Source organism: Macrobrachium rosenbergii, chromosome 20 (genome assembly GCF_040412425.1).
Source record: "Macrobrachium rosenbergii isolate ZJJX-2024 chromosome 20, ASM4041242v1, whole genome shotgun sequence".
Classification (NCBI taxonomy): Eukaryota; Metazoa; Arthropoda; class Malacostraca; order Decapoda; family Palaemonidae; genus Macrobrachium; species Macrobrachium rosenbergii.
The window spans coordinates 40,493,035-40,510,295 of NC_089760.1; the positions used below are offsets into that span (position 1 = coordinate 40,493,035).

At 36.1% G+C, this 17,261-nt stretch overlaps 1 protein-coding gene across 1 annotated transcript in view; it reads right to left on the bottom strand.

Moving 5' to 3' along the window:
* The window catches only part of RhoGEF2 (Rho guanine nucleotide exchange factor 2), an 808,005-nt gene that overhangs the window by 771,769 nt on the left and 18,975 nt on the right, over window positions 1-17,261 (bottom strand). Inside the window, 1 exon segment of the mRNA XM_067122600.1 lies at window positions 11,353-11,460. Within this exon segment, the coding sequence (XP_066978701.1) occupies window positions 11,353-11,460 (108 nt within the window).

Below are 17,261 nucleotides of genomic sequence, written 5' to 3' on the forward strand. Positions count from 1 at the left end.
TCCGATTTACTCTCTTTTCAATACAATACATCCAGTAACCAAGACTACTGAGGGGTATCACTTGAACCATGCCTAGTGCTGCACAATGCAGCCCTTACTAAAGGGTCTTTGCTGTCCCTTCAGTTACCAGCAACATTGCTTTCTAACTTTACTCCTCTCATCTGTTACCCAGTGGTCTCATCCAATACAAATGTCCTACTTCACTAGCTCTACCTTGCTCCAATTTTTACATCATACTGAGAATAAAAATCTTCAAGCAAGCCCTAAGTCTACAAAACTCACCAGTCTTGGTACACATCTTTGTGGTAATGCCAACAAACCAAGAAACAAAACTCTCCTTGTGACTGTATTCTGATCCAATATTAGTAAGACCTTTTTGCTGGTTTTGTGGTTCATCTTAATCCCTTATACTGTTTATTTCCCACTCCTGACTGTATAAAGATAATCTTCAATTTATTTACTGTACAGTACTTGAAAATTCAGCCTGAAATTTGCTGATTTTGGTCTTGGAAGACACACAAACTTTGAAATTCTCAGTGGCCATATCATCTTGAATGATAACATAAAATTATATAGTATTCAAACATAGAATTTAATCCTGGTATCATTTGGATTACCAGTGGGTGGCCTGCATGTGTCACCCTGCAATCTGTTAAGTATTTGTTTGTTAAGTATTTGTTACAATATTCTCAAAGACTGAGATGGCTTGTACAAAGAACAGTTGGTCAGAAAGGCACATGATATGGATGTAGTAGAGTGAAAACATGTAGGAAGTCCCAGGAAATCATGGAAAAAGGGGATAAGATTTAGACCTCTTTGGCATTCAAGCAGAAAGAGTACAGGATAGAAGAGCGTTGAAAGAACCCATTTCATGTCTACACCCATGGGGCAAAAACTGACAAGAACATTTTTGATGACGGTGATTTGTTGGAACATTCCAATTTAGAGTACTCAAACATGAACAGTACATCACCCTGATTTTTATAAAAGAACTTACAGAAAGCCAATGAAATTATTAAGGAATTTACTTTGTCACACTTGAGGAATATAAAAGAAACCCTTTTTGAGAGAGAGTGTCCTGAAAATATTCAAAATACTCCTCTCTTCCTTCATGTTCACAGACCCTCCCAGTATAGGTTACTTTGGAACATTTTACCTCTCGACTGTTACTATATCTGAGAAGAATCAGGAAAAGCTTTCTTTTCAGCCTGTTAGGATGTCTATCCCTTACAAATACTTCACAAAATATCCTGTATGACCTATGAGAGAGAGAGAGAGAGAGAGAGAGAGAGAGAGAGAGAGAGAGAGAGAGAGAAAGATACTACGTGTCTTTTTTGTTTTGTTCTATCATCTCTTGACTAATTATGCCTTTTGAGATTTCAAGCTTAGTAAAGAATTTTTTCCTGTGTAAACAAATCATGTAGATAATTTGACATGTTTAAGAGTTAGGAGGTAGCACTGGCAGAAACACAGCAAATATATTAAGTTAAAATTAGTCTATATTATGGCCAACAAATCCTCAACGAAGCAACAAACAATATTCACGCTTGACCATAATTTGATAACACTTTCTAACCCGCCCCTAAAATGCTTTTTCCATTTAACAACTGATAGTGCACTTTCCACTTTTCAATTCTCAACCACAGCTATCTAAAACCTGTGACACCCTGATGGTACACTGATGAGCAGGTTGCATCAGCAATCAAAGAAGGACTAACAACTACAACTAATATTAGTAATTGCAAGTAAAATAAAAGTACACTAAAAAGCAACAAGAATTACAAAAATATAGAAATTCATTGTTAACCATCCAAGCATTTTATAGAAAAATGAAAAGAATCTGAAAATTTTCAAGTATAAAAGATAACTGATCAAGTACAGTAAATCAGATAAGAGTACTATTCACTTTTACACTGAATATAGAACATCAAAAAAAGAAAAACTGACTACCATCTGAAAATAATAATACAAGGACACAGTTAGCTGTAAAAAGAAATGCTTTACATGCTCTCAACTTTATGAATATAATGCATAAAAGTACTCACCGTCATGAGAGCGAGTGTATCAAAAGATAAACGGCATGGAATTAGTATAACATATTAGCCAAGCCATTCCTTATTATAATAAAAACACTAACACATGCAGTATGTAAGACATTCACCTAAACTGTGCTATTTACAATTGATTTCTATCTTTTCTTTTCATAACAAGCTCCAAACAGGCTCTGTGGCCTTATAAACTGCTCCAGAAAAATGAACTATAACCTGTGTTTCAGTAATGTATACTATAAGGTATAGTGAATTACTGATTTACCTTTAAATATTTCAGATTCACAGCTACATGTCATGCACCATGTGAACTGTACTGCACCAGCCCTAAATTCTAACTACCTTGGATTCTAAAGTTATGTAAGCCAAGAATCATCCTGTCACTAACGCAACTGATTAAATAGCTCATGTATAACAGTCTAAATCATGCAAGCTTGCAGCAGTTGCATTTGAATGCTAGATTGCAATGAAAGAAGTTTAATTAAATCCATAAAATTTAATGTCTGTCCATTAGCATGTATTTGCATAATAGTTTTAACATAGCCTTATAGTTTTAACAAGCCATGAAATACTTAATACAGGCATCAAGTAATATGACCTCTGCAAATTTTGTTTTTACATACCAATGACCATATCTTTAACTAGATACTGACAACCAACTGTAATTCCATTTTCCACAAAGATTGGGTAGATCAAAAGGTACGCTGTCTCATCTATCTGTACAAAAGTATCTAAACATAGTACTAAAACCCCGCTATAGCAGCAACTCGCACAGAGTGAGCGGGTAATGTCACTTGTCTTTAGGAGAAAAATTTTATGTGACTACGCTTTTATAAAAATCTCCCAGAAATCCATATAATGCAATCAACCCATATTTTTCTCTCAAAACTGTTTACAAATTACTTCTTTTCTTTTATCTCTTCCATGTACTGTACAGTATTTGTCTCTTACCAATCTTTCCCTGTCCTTTTTTTTTTAATCTGCTTCCAAACAGGCTTTTTTCCCAAAGGGGACTGAAGGGAGTAGGAGGGATCCACTGCCCCTTTCCTTTCCATATGTGTTAGGCAAAGGGGTAAGTGAAAAGTAGATAATATGTGTTAGGCAGACGGGTAAGTGAAAAGTAGATAACAAGATAAACTCCTTTTCTTCTTTTCTACATTTGTTTATTATCATCAATATTATTTTCTTATTTAATTCTGATCTTTGTTTTTGCATGGTTTTCTTGTCTGTCCTACATTAACTTTGTTTAAAAGGCCTCTCTGATTTTTTTTACAGTGCCTCCTCAAAGGAACTGATAAGTCCTCAAAGGAACTGATAAGTCTTTGATACACCTTCATCCATTAATTTCACAAACATTCCCATCAACTTCCTGTATATCTGACACAGCAAACACCTCTCCACCCACCCATCCCTGAAACATTTTTTTTAAACTTGTCCCCAACCTAATCCCTACTCCACTTCTTCCAATCCTGCTATTGCACAATCCTAACCCTTCCTGTACCCAAACTACGCCCATCATATCCCATGCTTATCCCTGTCCCCATCACCTCACACAAAAACACAAACACCACTAAACCTCACAGCAAAGCAACACAGCATCTTACTGAGAAAACAGCATCTAGGGACAACTATGGCCATTTCCTTTGATTTGTCAACAATGAATGCTTACTATCAAGCTACCTAAGTGGAACAAAAAAGTTGAATTCTCCCTTTACTGAAGTAATAACCCCAACAGAAAAAAGTACAATAAAATCTCTCACATCTAAAATCCAAGTCATAGAAAACAATGTGGTAAAGAATATATAAAAAATTATTTTTCTCAAATGCTAGAAAACATTAAAAAAGTGACAAGTGGAACTGGCCCTCACAAGGTAGTAGATCCCTTATAATAGCACAAGAACAGATTAGTGAAAGCCCATCATATCATTACTCATTTGCACATTCAGCAGCAAACCTGAATCACAACATAGAGGGGCCCATCTACTCTCTTCAACATTAGTGGCAACGATCTCTCATCATTACTAAACAAATGATTGAAAATAAACTCAACAGCCTGATTGAACCATTCCCAGCAATGCTATTAAAATTATGCAAAAGAGGATCAAGAACACATCTATCTCCTAACTCCATAAGGAGTCCTGTATGTAGAGGCATCACAGCTACCCAGATATATGCATGGTTTGATGACAACATTTACTGGCAGTCTAAGTCTGTTTTTCCCACTAGTATTCTATAAACTGCTAAAAACATAATGGCATGTTTACAACTTTTAATTTGAAAAATAATTTACATATACAGAATTTCCATATCTGCTTGATTCTCAATATGGAAATTGACACTTTTCTTTTTTTTTGGGGGGGGAAGGTCATTGACTTTAATGGTATTTTAGTTTTGGGTCCAAACAATTATCTTTTACATAATTATATGTAAAATTGCATCTTTATGATTGTCTTACAGAAAAAATTTCAGGAAGCGCAGCATTTAACCACTGATGAACTGGAAAATGGTATTCCTTAAACACCCAAGGATATCTGAATCTTTTTATGCTCTCCCTTCAGTATGCTATAAAAAATACTAAAATACAATACTTTTTCAATATTCCCTTATTGAATATTATATATTATGGCAAGTACCAATATCTAAAAAAAACAGTTGACGATTTCAAATGCTCAAACCAGGACTAAACATTGTAAAGGCTATGTAATTACAGTCATGATGCATATTATATTCCACATGAATGCTTATCAAAAATGTTCACTTTCTGCAAGAGTGCATGAATTAGAATATATAACTACAGTATCAAACTGAATATGTAAAGAAGTTTATAACAACTGATGAATGTAAACAATATTTGTGCTTTCTAAAATATATCCATTTCACTTACATAAAAAGCCAGAAGGGGTGATTTGTAATGTTACAAGCTAATGATGATATACATAAGCAAGCCCCATCTACAAACAAACTAAGGTTATGTATCTATAGTCATTACTACATAGTTTGCAGTATGCAAGATATAATTTCTATGTCCACAATACAAGAGATTTTAGATATCCAGGATTAAAGTACCCATGTAAGCACAAAATTTCTAACAGATGATGAATGTATATATGACATGTCATCAATGTGGGCTTTGCTACGTTTTTCCATGAGCTACTAATATATTCATATTTTTAATGTCAAATAATGTTGATTGCTTTCACAAAATAAATTTCTCAATTTTATATCATGTTTTGCAAAGGAACTTTTGAAAATGAAGAACAACAATAAGTAATGAAGCTGCTGTTGATACTTAGCACCTAACCTACAAAAAGCTTGTGTAGCGACAGCCTTCATGCACACTACAGTATATTTTTTTATTACTGTCTTTTATATTCATATATTTTCCATTAAAATGTGCACATTATGTGAGATTATATGGAAAACTTTTATTTTATATATTTTCCATTAAAATGTGCACATTATGTGAGATTATATGGAAGACTTTTATTTGATATACTTTCCATTAAAATGTGCACATTATGTGAGATTATATGGAAGACTTTTATTTGATATATTTTCCATTAAAATGTGCATATTATGCAAGATTATATGGAAAAGAGTACAGTATCTTGGCTTTTTAGTAAGCATACATATCATTATAGTACTCTGTGATGTCCCCTGAAGTCCCAATTCACTTAACGCCCTGCCTTCTGGAATGCTGTACATCCCAGACACTTAGTCGAACATACTTTTATAGTAGCAATAAATTAACTAGGCACGCGCAACCCATATACAGCGGTGTTGGGCAACTAAAACATTCATGTTGTATCATGGAAAGAAGAAATACTTATCACGTTGGAAGGGGATGCACCAAAGACCAAAATATTAAGAAGTTTGATGGATAAATCAGATGCTCATAGTTTCTTCCTAAATAACCTTTGGAATGAGGTCTGTGCACTTAATCTGATCTTCACAAATAACTACAATCAACTAAGCAACATAATGAGGTAAAACACTGCAAGGTAATTAACAATAAGGTACCAGAATCCATTTCAATGTGTAATGATAATCTTGGAGGTGAAGGACGGGTGTTAAAAAATGTTTTCTGTTATACCTAAGCTGCGTATGTTCTCTCATGTAAATTACAATACAATTAAAATAAGGGCTTTCACTGCTGTCCTAGTAGCACATTGTGTCCAAGCTTTTTCTGCCATACTGTGGCTATAATTCATTAATATTAAATGTTTACATATAAAAAACTGAAGAATGTTTTCATAATGTTCCCTCCTGAAAAGGGGAGGGTCTCATATGCCCAAATAAATATGGTAGTTCTTGTATCATTAGTTTGTTCAGTATAGAGATTTACATACTGATCATAAGACATATAAATATATACATGTAACTAAAATGCTCACTCCTGCTACCACTCGACACCATTTCGGTTATCAAAACCGTGCATAGTGATGAACAAGTACGGAATTTTAAAATCTAACAAGCACATCCTTCCTCCATTAGTCAGTTCATCAACATCTCCAATTTCACTTTTCACTCATGGTATTATGGGTATTTTCTATTTGTGTGAAAATTAGTTAAGATTAAGGCAGTGAATATGTGTTAAGGTGAAGGTTGAGGTCTCTAACCCTTTAACGCCGACTGGACGTATTTTACGTCGACAAAAGTTGTCTGTCGGGTGCCAAGTGGATGTAAAATACGTCGACTACAAAAAGTTTTTTTAAATATTCGCGGAAAAATACTTATATATAGGCCTCGTTTGCGAAAAATTTTAAATCACACGACTTGAGGGATGCTGGGAGTTCACGGATCATGCTGTTGTTTTGTTTACAAGCGTGACCCAGTTGCGCATGTGTGAATTTCTTTCTTATCCCAAAAGAAAGCATCAGCTAACTCTGCTGAAAATCTCAGAAATTCTTTAGTCACTTTGTCGTAATTTTTGCACCGTTTTCTATTAGCCTTTACATAAAGTTTTATATATGAAAATGTGTGCAATTTCATGTAGAATACAACAAAAAATAACTCATGGTTGTAGCTTTTATCAATTTTGACATATTTTCATATAAATCACAATAAGTGCCTAAATTTCAACCTTCGGTCAACTTTGACTCGACCGAAATAGTAAAAAAATGCAATTGTATGCTAAACTCTTACATTTTAGTAATATTCAATCATTTACCTTCATTTTGCAACAAACGAGAAGTCTCTAGCACAATATTTCGATTTATGGTGAATTTTTGAGAAACATTTTTTCCTTACGTCCGCACTAACTCTGCTGAAAATCTCAGAAATTCTTTAGTCACTTTGTCGTAATTTTTGCACTGTTTTGTATTAGCCTTTACATGAGGTTTTATATATGAAAATGTGTGCAATTTCATGTAGAATACAACAAAAAATAACTCATGGTTGTAGCTTTTATCAATTTTGACATATTTTCATATAAATCACGGTAAGTGCCAAAATTTCAACCTTCGGTCAACTTTGACTCAACCAAAATGGTCAAAAAATGCAATTGTAAGCTAAAACGCTTACGTTCTAGTAATATTCAATAATTTACCTTCATTTTGCAACAAATGAGAAGTCTTTAGCGCAATATTTCGATTTATGGTGAATTTTTGAAATAAACTTTTTCCTCATGTCTGCGCTAACTCTGCTAAAAATCTTGTAAGAGCCTGACGCCGTCTCTTCCAAACACGTGGTGTTCATCGTCCATCGGAGTGGGCAAGACAACAAGAGCATCTCGTTTTCTTTCTCTAAAGGAACGCGATTTCAACCATACAATATTTCCGTCTGTTTCTCCCTAACCATTGTTGTCTTGATGTATATACAATCACCACTACTTACATTGCCATGCAAGCATTCTAATCATGTACTCATAATGTTCCAACGAATCTTCTGTATCAAACTGTGTGTATGTTTCTTCTGTGAAGACGCCAAACGTCTCGCCACTCCGATGGACAACGAACACACACATGTTTGGAAGTGACAGCGTCAGGCTCTTACAATCTCAGAAATTCTTTGGTCACGTCGTAATTTTTGCAGTTTTATATTAGCCGTTACATAAAGTTTTATATATGAAAAAGTGCGCAATTTCATGTAGAATACAACAAAAAATAACTCATGGTTGTAGCTTTTATCAATTTTGGCATATTTTCATATAAATCACAATAAGTGCCTAAATTTCAACCTTCAGTCAAATTTGACTCGACCGAAATGGTCGAAAAATGCAATTGTAAGCTAAAGCTCTTACATTCTAGTAATATTCAATCATTTACCTTCATTTTGCAACAAACGAGAAGTCTCTAGCACAATATTTCCATTTATGGTGAATTTTTGAAAAAAAAAATTTTCCTTATGTCTGCGCGCGCTAACTCTGCTGAAAATCTCAGAATTTCTTTAGTCACCTTGTCGTAATTTTTGCACCATTTTATATTAGTCGTTACATAAAATTTTATATATGAAAATGTGCGCAATTTCATGTAGAATACAATAAAAAATAACTCATGGTTGTACCTTTTTTATCAGTTTTGAAATATTTTCATATAAATCACGATAAGTGCCGAAATTTCAACCTTTGGTCAACTTTGACTCGACTGAAATGGTCGAAAAATGCAATTGTAAGCTAAAACTCTTACATTCTAGTAATAATCAATCATTTACCTTCATTTTGCAACAAACGGGAAGTCTCTAGCACAATATTTCGATTTATGGTGAATTTAAAAAATTCATGCATCATTTTGTGATAACATTTTCTCTGTATTGCTTTGATCGTTTTACAATTTGTTATATACCAAAATCATCGCAATTTAGTGTACAATACAACAAAAAAAAAAAAAATAGCTCATTAGCTTTAGCCGTTTTGCTCACAGCGTGATTTGTATACAATTATATATGAAATTTTTTTTTTGCGCTGTCATATATTCCAATACAGTATTTATATATGATAATGATATTTTTTTTTCATTTCTGATGGTTGCATACTAAACTTCAGGCAATGAGAAAAAAAGGAGCCAAAAATTGAACTCTTAACCTTAAAAACTAAGCGTGCTGTGATTTTTTGAAAAAAACTTTCTTTCCGCTTCAGCGCTAACTCCCAAATCCCGCTGGCATACGGCAGACACTTTTGTAAATAGAGGCTCGGCGTTTAAGGGCTGACAACAACTGCCTCCACTACCTGGTCATCAGCCCAGGTCTACATGTTTTGTAAGTTACATGATTGCTTTTATTTTCTGTTTCACTTTTGTAGCATGTTCAATATAACTGTAATATTTCTTATTCCCTATTTCTTTCTACTTCGTCTACATGTAATTACTTTGAAAAAACTTGGTGTTTTTATTTCCTATCATACAGTATTCCATTTTCAGCTGTAGTTTATTAAATTACCTGGAAGTCTAACACAGTGAAGCGTATGAATAAATGTATGTACAGGTTGACCATCACTAATCCGGCAATCAGTAGTCCGGAACAATCAGTAATCCGGCACAAATTTCGGCTAGAGTAATTTCTAATGTTTCCGCACTAATTTTCAAATTTCTGGTCGCTAATTCGCTAACTTCTCAAGCTCGCCCGGCGCTTCGATTTAATGAATAAAGTGTGCTGCATCAACAAACTGGTAGCCTAGCCAACATTATACTGAACTCTATTCACATATTGACAGTATTATACAGACATCAAAATAACGAATGTGCATCTTTTTCATGGATCTTTCAAAAAGTTATGCTTCACTACATTGTTTCCAACTGCGTATATTCTCATATGGCTTTTGTATTATAAATTGCGATCAATGTTTTGTTTTGGGAATCGATATCGTGGAGTTTATTTCGCCGCATTTAACTAAGTTCAAAGTGCTTTTCTTGCTTCTAGTTAACGTAAATGAATATGGATACTTTATTTAGTTGGGACAAGGATATTTTTCGTTATACGAAGTGTTAAGTCGAAATATAACTTAAATATGTCTCGTTGTGAAAACAATTTAGCTATTTTTTTTCGTTAATATATGACATTCGTGGGAATCGCGGCTGGCGGTTTTGGATTTTCTCTTGATTTCACCATAATACGAGCTTTACGTATTTATCTTTTATCGAAGTGAAAACAGTAGTAATTTGTATTCTTTCATGCCCAGTAGTTTTGATTAAAATACATTCTCTCCAGTTTTATTTACGGTCAAGTTTCATCCATGTTGCCGATGCACGATAATTTAGAGTCATTAGCAGCTTGAATATTGTTTTCTCAGCTTCAGTTACAACTTGCAGCTTAAAGTTACTGTAGCAGTATATTTCCCTGCCGATCTTTTCTCCAAAGCAAATAAGGGTATAGTGTAAAAAATATATTAGTCCTTTTGTACAGTTGAGATCTCATAAAGCTGTAATTTAACCTACAACCTTTTTCTTAATTTTTCTTATATTTCCTATTTATAACTGCTTGACCATTTAGCAAGCATTTCAGAAACCCATAAAGAATATATACAAATCATTTTGCTGATCTGCATAATAAATCAAATCAGATAAAACCCAATGCAGCGCTCAAGCAATTCCCATTAGAGCATGATAGCTGTACAAGGAAGTACCAATGTTTCATCTACTTAAAACACGCCAAAGCATGTCCACTGCTCATTTCAAAATAAACAATAGGATATACCCACAGGCTCAAGCTTGGGAATCATGCAAAACTGAATACAAATTCTGGATTTGCAATGTGCATCCCTAAAAGCTAATTTTACCTCTCCAAATATCTGTCTATCTACCTGTCTATTTATACACTTGTATTTGGCAAAAAACACTGAGTACAAAGACCATGACTACAGTATATATGCAAATTTCTTGCATCTTAACTCACTAAAAGTACCCAGTAAAGGTGGAAGTACAATTTTTACATGACACCCCTACCAACTAAAATCTAGCCTTTTGTTGGATGTATGATTATAAAGTAGACAAAGTTTTGATAAATACGGCCTCCATCAACCTTGTTACTGCAGTCCTCAGAAGCCCTTAAAAATATAATAAAATCACAGATTGTAACATCTTAACTTGCATAATGGTAACCCATTTTTGTGATTTAAAATAACATCTTAATTAAGTCTTCACATATTGCCAAACGCAGATGCAAAATTATCCCTACCCTTTCAGCTTCTCGTATATTTGCTAATTTTATAATTCACCAGGCATAAATTTATTAAAACCTTGTCCTCTACTAATTAAAGGTGTAACTGCAAATATTCCACCTTTACCATAATTTCTCCCATCCTTACACTAAAACTGTGTCTGAGACATCTCATCATTTTAGGGAATACACATCAACATATACTACTACTTACATTTTATAATCTGAACTACTTCTCTATGGTTGGCTTGAGACACTAGCATCCCATTGACTTTAATGATGGAATCTCCTTTCTTGACACCTGCCAGTGCTGCTGGACCTCCTGTAAAGCAAACAAAACATATATAGCCCAGAAGCATGGTAAACGTGAAAGTTTCAAGATACTTAAATACAAAAAATTTGTAAACTGAAGCTTTAAATTATGACATTGTACCCAACAGCTATTCACTGACATGCAAATGATTCTTAAACAATAACAATTCACTTACACAATTCTCTCAAATTGATTCCATTTACCACCCTGTAAATCCCATTGTCTTTTCCCTTCATACCTGGCATATACAGTGAACCCTCGCTACTTCGCGGTTCGACTATCGCGGATTCACGACTTCGCGGATTTTTTCCATTACGTATGTATATTATAAGAGAAAATATATAGCGGATTTTCCGGAAATTTCAAAAATAGTCGCGATATATGAAGACCCATATATTTCATTAATTCCATTAATAATTATTAATATCTGCTAGTACTGTTGGTTCATTGCATTATGACATATAATTCAGTACAAAATGAAATTAAACAAAAAGAGAATGTGATCATACGATAATTCATTATAGTACTAGTAAAATTAAACTGAACATGAAACGCTAATCAGATGCAGTCTGACACTGTCATATTTGAATGGTGTAAGGCTGCTGATGGCTACATATATACTAATTATAAGATACAAATGTAATGAATGTGCATCTTTTCCATGAATCTTTTGTACTGCATCCAATAATATTGTTTGTTGCAAAAATCACATCTCGAATAAACCTATACTACTACAACAAAAAAAGCATAAAATAGCGTAAAGTATATTTGAATTTGAAACTAGCATGTAAGATGGGCTGTGATTGGTTCCATTGGTGATAGATGACGAATCAGCTCCCAAGTTTTGTAATCTCGCCTGTGATTGGTGTTTTGACCGTTTCTCCGACCGGCAGCAGCTTCCCTTGTCTCTGACCCGCAGCATCTTCTCGCGGCCACCGTTTCCCGCTCTCGGTAGATAGATGCTGTTTACATTACCAATGCTGTGCGTGACAGTGTGTGTTTGAAGTTGAACTTTTTTTAACTGTTTAACCCCTACAATGGCTCCCAAGCGTTCTGCTTCTGCTAAGGCTGGTACTGAGCCTAAATGCCAACGGAAAATGATGACGATTGCTGAGAAGGTGACACTTCTCGATATGTTGAAGGAAGGGAGAAGTTCGCGGCGTGGCCCGCCATTTTGGAGTGAACGAATCCACCGTTAAGCTACATTAAGAAGGATGAGGCGAAGATTTGGAAGACGGCTGCCATCACCTTTAGCAAGTCAGCAAAGCGAGTTATTACGGCTCGTAATAAAACGATCGTCCGTATGGAAGGTGCTTTGTCAATCTGGATTGCCGACTGCGGAAGAAGAAAATAGCCTTGGATCCGAACACCATCCGAACCAAGGCTTTGAGGTTGTATGAGAATTTCGTGGCAAAGGAACCTCAAGATGATGGCGACCACGCTGAAGAAGAAGAGGAAGACGACGAAGATGATGTAGATGAACCTCAAGCAGGGACATCCACTGATTCCCAGCCTCAGACACCACGACGTTTTCCAGCCAGCAAAGGATGGTTCGCCAAGTTTCAAACGCTTGGCCTGAAAAGCATTTCCCTGCATGGCGAGGCTGCTTCCGCTGACACGGTCGCTGCTGAAACTTACGCGAATGAGACATTCAAGAATATTATCGCTGAAGGTGGATACAAGCCGAACAAGTCTTTAATATGGGCGAGATGGGTTTGTTTTGGAAGAGAATGCCATCGCGAACTTTCCTGTTCAAAGAAGAAGCCAAAGTCTCTGGCTTTAAAGCATTCAAAGATTGTGTTACCCTCGTGATGTGTGGCAATGCTGCGGGATTTTTGCTACAGCCAGGGCTTATTTATAAGTCGAAAAACCCTCGTGCTTTGAAAAATAAAAATAAGAATCTCCTTCCCGTGTATTGGATGCATAATCCAAAAGCATGGATTACGAAGATGCTGACCTCCAACTGGTTCCACCAGTGTTTTATCCCACAAGTCAGTAAATACCTCTTAGAGAAGGGCTTGCCATTTAAGATCCTTCTCCTGTTGGATAACGCTGGTGGACACGCGACTGATCTTTCGCATGAGGGCATTCAGGTTGAGTTCCTGCCACCCAACACAACGTCCTTAATTCAACCGATGGACCAGGGGGTTACCAGGGGGTTATCAGGGCGTTCAAGGCCCTCTACACGAAGGATACCTTGGCGGACCTCGTTGCGTGTGTGGATGCCGCCCAAGAAGATGAGGATGAAACATTCAATTTGAAGCGTACTGGCGGCAGTACACAATTGCCACGTGCCTTCAGAACATCCAGAAGGCACTGCAAGAAATGAAGCCTGCTACCGTTAACGCGAGCTGGAGGAAGTTGTGGTCCGAGATTGTTTACGACGACGAGGGATTTACGCCTGCCGAGATTCAACACCCTGAAGTACGGAAATCTGTGCAGTTGGCTCGATAATTGGAGGTGACGGGTTTGGCGACATGACGACGGAAGACGTTGGCGAGTTGTTGGACTGCCATTCCCAGCCGCTAACTGACGCAGACCTCGAAGACCTGACAAAATCAGCCAGTGAGGAAGAAAATGAACCACAGGAAGAGACCCAAGAAGTTGTCAAAGAAACAGGCTTAACATTAGAACAGCTTGCCAAGCTCTGCAACCTAGCGAAGGAGCTGAAAGAATTGTCACAAGAATGGGACGAGGATATGGTTCGTTCTCTGCAGTTCTGCAACAAAATCGATGAAGACATGACTCCCTACAGGATGCTCTTCGATCGAAAAAAGAAGCAGCGGCAGCAACTTCCGATCACAATGTTCTTCCAGCCTCGCAATAAAGAGCCAGTTCCTCCTGCCACTATGCCTACGGAAGAAATTGAAGAAGTGTCCCAGGAAGAAGTTGAAGAGGTTTCCCAGGAAAAGACACCTCAGTCTGAAGAGACGTAAAATACAATCATTGGCTGCACAGTAGAAGACATCATCAGCTTCATCATCATCATTTCTACTGTGCAGCAAATTCATCGCCATCATCATTCAAGTTTTTCTTCAACTTCTTTCATGGTGGGTACAGTAACAATCTTTATTTCTTTATATACTTTAATATTCTAACATTTTAATATTAGTGCCTGTTTTAGATTAGGTACTGTACATGCATTAAGTGTTCTGTACATTAAAGGGTGGTTTGTTAACAGTACATACGAGGAGGGCTTTATTGTAACTTCCAACTCTATCGTGGTGAGTAAAATACTGTACAATTGTACAGCACGCACCATAACAATCTTTCTATTTTTTTATGTTCACTTACTGTTTTATTGCTTATCATTTGTGCCTGTGTACTGTATGTACGTATTGTAGATATCTGTACATTGCTGTAAAGGGTGGTTTGTTAACAGTACTATGTAAAGGGAGGGTTTTAAAAGTCTGAATACATGTTAAATAAATACTGTAAATATGGTGTCCCTACTTCGCGGATTTTCAGCTATCGCGGCCAGTTCTGGAACCTATCTACCGCGATAAACGAGGGTTCACTGTATTCAATGCGTCAAGTTTCTTCATAAACTCGTTCTCTTATCTTACCTACATACATGTTATGTACAATCTTCATACTTTTTAATCTTTGGTGTAAATGCGGGGACCACAGAAGACAAGTGTTCTATTACTATTAATTTTTCTTTATTGCAATAGCTGAAATTTCTTGCATTTCATTTCCAATGTTCTTAAAATTACAATTACTTTTTAAAGAAATTTAATAAATCTCTAAATAAAAATTATCACCCACAGAATGTCTGGCATTAATAAGAATATCTGACCTCCTAACTAACAGCAATAAATATTCAGAAATGGTTAAATTCAAAACTGAAGTTTTCTTAGAAAATAAGCTGATTTTGCCTAGATATACAAACTTAACTCTCATCCAGGAGATTCTTCTAGCAAAAGCTGGTTTGATCCCTGAAGCTTGTTAACATGATAGTTACTGGTGCAACTGATGACTGTAACAGCAGAATAAAGGGAGTCCCAGCCATTACCCTGACTAAAATCTCATTTTTACCTGTGGCTATATGGACAAATGCAGTGTTGACTAGGTTTATATATAAAATTAATGCAATTAGAAGTAACCCTGCAACCTTTTTCTTATAACAAAGATTCACTTATTGGGTTAGAGGTTTTGTCTCAAGGAGCTGCAAGGGTGGGAACTTGAAATACAGTTCAACATTACCAAGAAATGTCAACTTTCCAGTCACATATGTGAACAGGGATAGCCAACTCTGCCACTCTAATAAAACTTGGCTTTTACTGATGCAGAGACTAACAGGGCTCTGTGCCAGAGTCAGTACAGAAGTCCATTATGTACTTGCCATACAACTTGGTAGGCAATATTTTTTCTAAAGCCCAAGATAATAGTTAGTTCTACAGTAAGGCCTCCTTGTTAATGAAGGCAAAGGAATTCACATCCTCTAGCCATAGTCTTCAGATAGGAAATTTGGTTATGCAATATTCCTGCATCAAGCCAGACCAGCACAAATCATGACCACATACTGTCTGCAGTAGAGATGAAAGGAAAAAAGGGACAGACCAACTACTTTTACTTTAAATCCTCACACTATACTCATGATGAACCTGTGGTGAGATGTTTTCCTGTCTTAATACAACAGCAGCCACCCTAGGTCCTAAAGTGAAGATGTCCAAGGACTTGTTGTTTATGTTACCTAGAGTATTAAGTTGTCTCACTTGCTATACAACTGGTAAACCTGTATGATTACCTCACAAAGCCAGAAGGAAATACTGTAATATTTTTACATGCCTTCTACATCCCGGCAAATACAAACAGGAATTGACAATCAGGCCTGAGGTCTGGTTCAAGTAACACTGCAAAAAATCTCGGGAGGCAAAAGCATCCCATTCCAATCTTCATCAACAAAGTATCAAGAGGGACAGAAACATAAAGCTCTCAAACCTTGTGTCAGATACTGGTGAGTTCTGAGTTTTTGCCATGAATTCATGATCTACCAATGAATTGAATATACAGAATTTAGGCCAAAGGCCAAGCACTGGGACCTATGAGGTCATTTAGCGCTGAAACAGAAATTGATAGTAAAAGGTTTGAATGGTGTAACAGGAGGAAAACCTCGCAGTTGCACTATGAATGAATTGTTAGGGGAGGGTGGAAAGTAAGATGGAAGAAAGAGAATATGAAAGGAAGAACCTTAAGTGATGCCTACAGTGCACCACATGAGGTCCACTGACTGCACTATCCCCTACGGGGTCATGAACTACCAAGAACAAGAGTTTTTAACAACCCTTCAAATGTCAGACATGGCAGGAAAGATCATGTAGTTCACCTTATCTTTTCAAAGATGCTATGGAGCTTCAAGAACTTTGATTTCTCCCATGAGGACAAGAGATCTGTGCCCTTAAAGGAAGAATGTTGTGAAAGACAAGATGGAATAGAGAATAGGTGCAACACTTTTTGAGAGCTGCAGTTTTTGGAAGGAGGAGGTAAGCTGAATTATTCACAGCTTCACTGATCTACCCATAAGCATAACTGCTACTGCTTAACATCATTGATTTTTATAATATGTAATTCCTTTCTATTCAGGTAATATGAATAGGTAATGTACTAATAATGACAATACTGTATCTGAGGGGCATCTTGCAAGCTATGAAATATGGTAATAAATGCAATATATCAAGGTATAACACAAAAATTATTTTAAAGTAAGCATTGTATCTCAACACTTGTCTTCAGATTTATTCTGAGCAAGTGGTCACCCTTTTGTACTCACACCTTGGTATCCCCACATTTAAAATCTAATAAACATT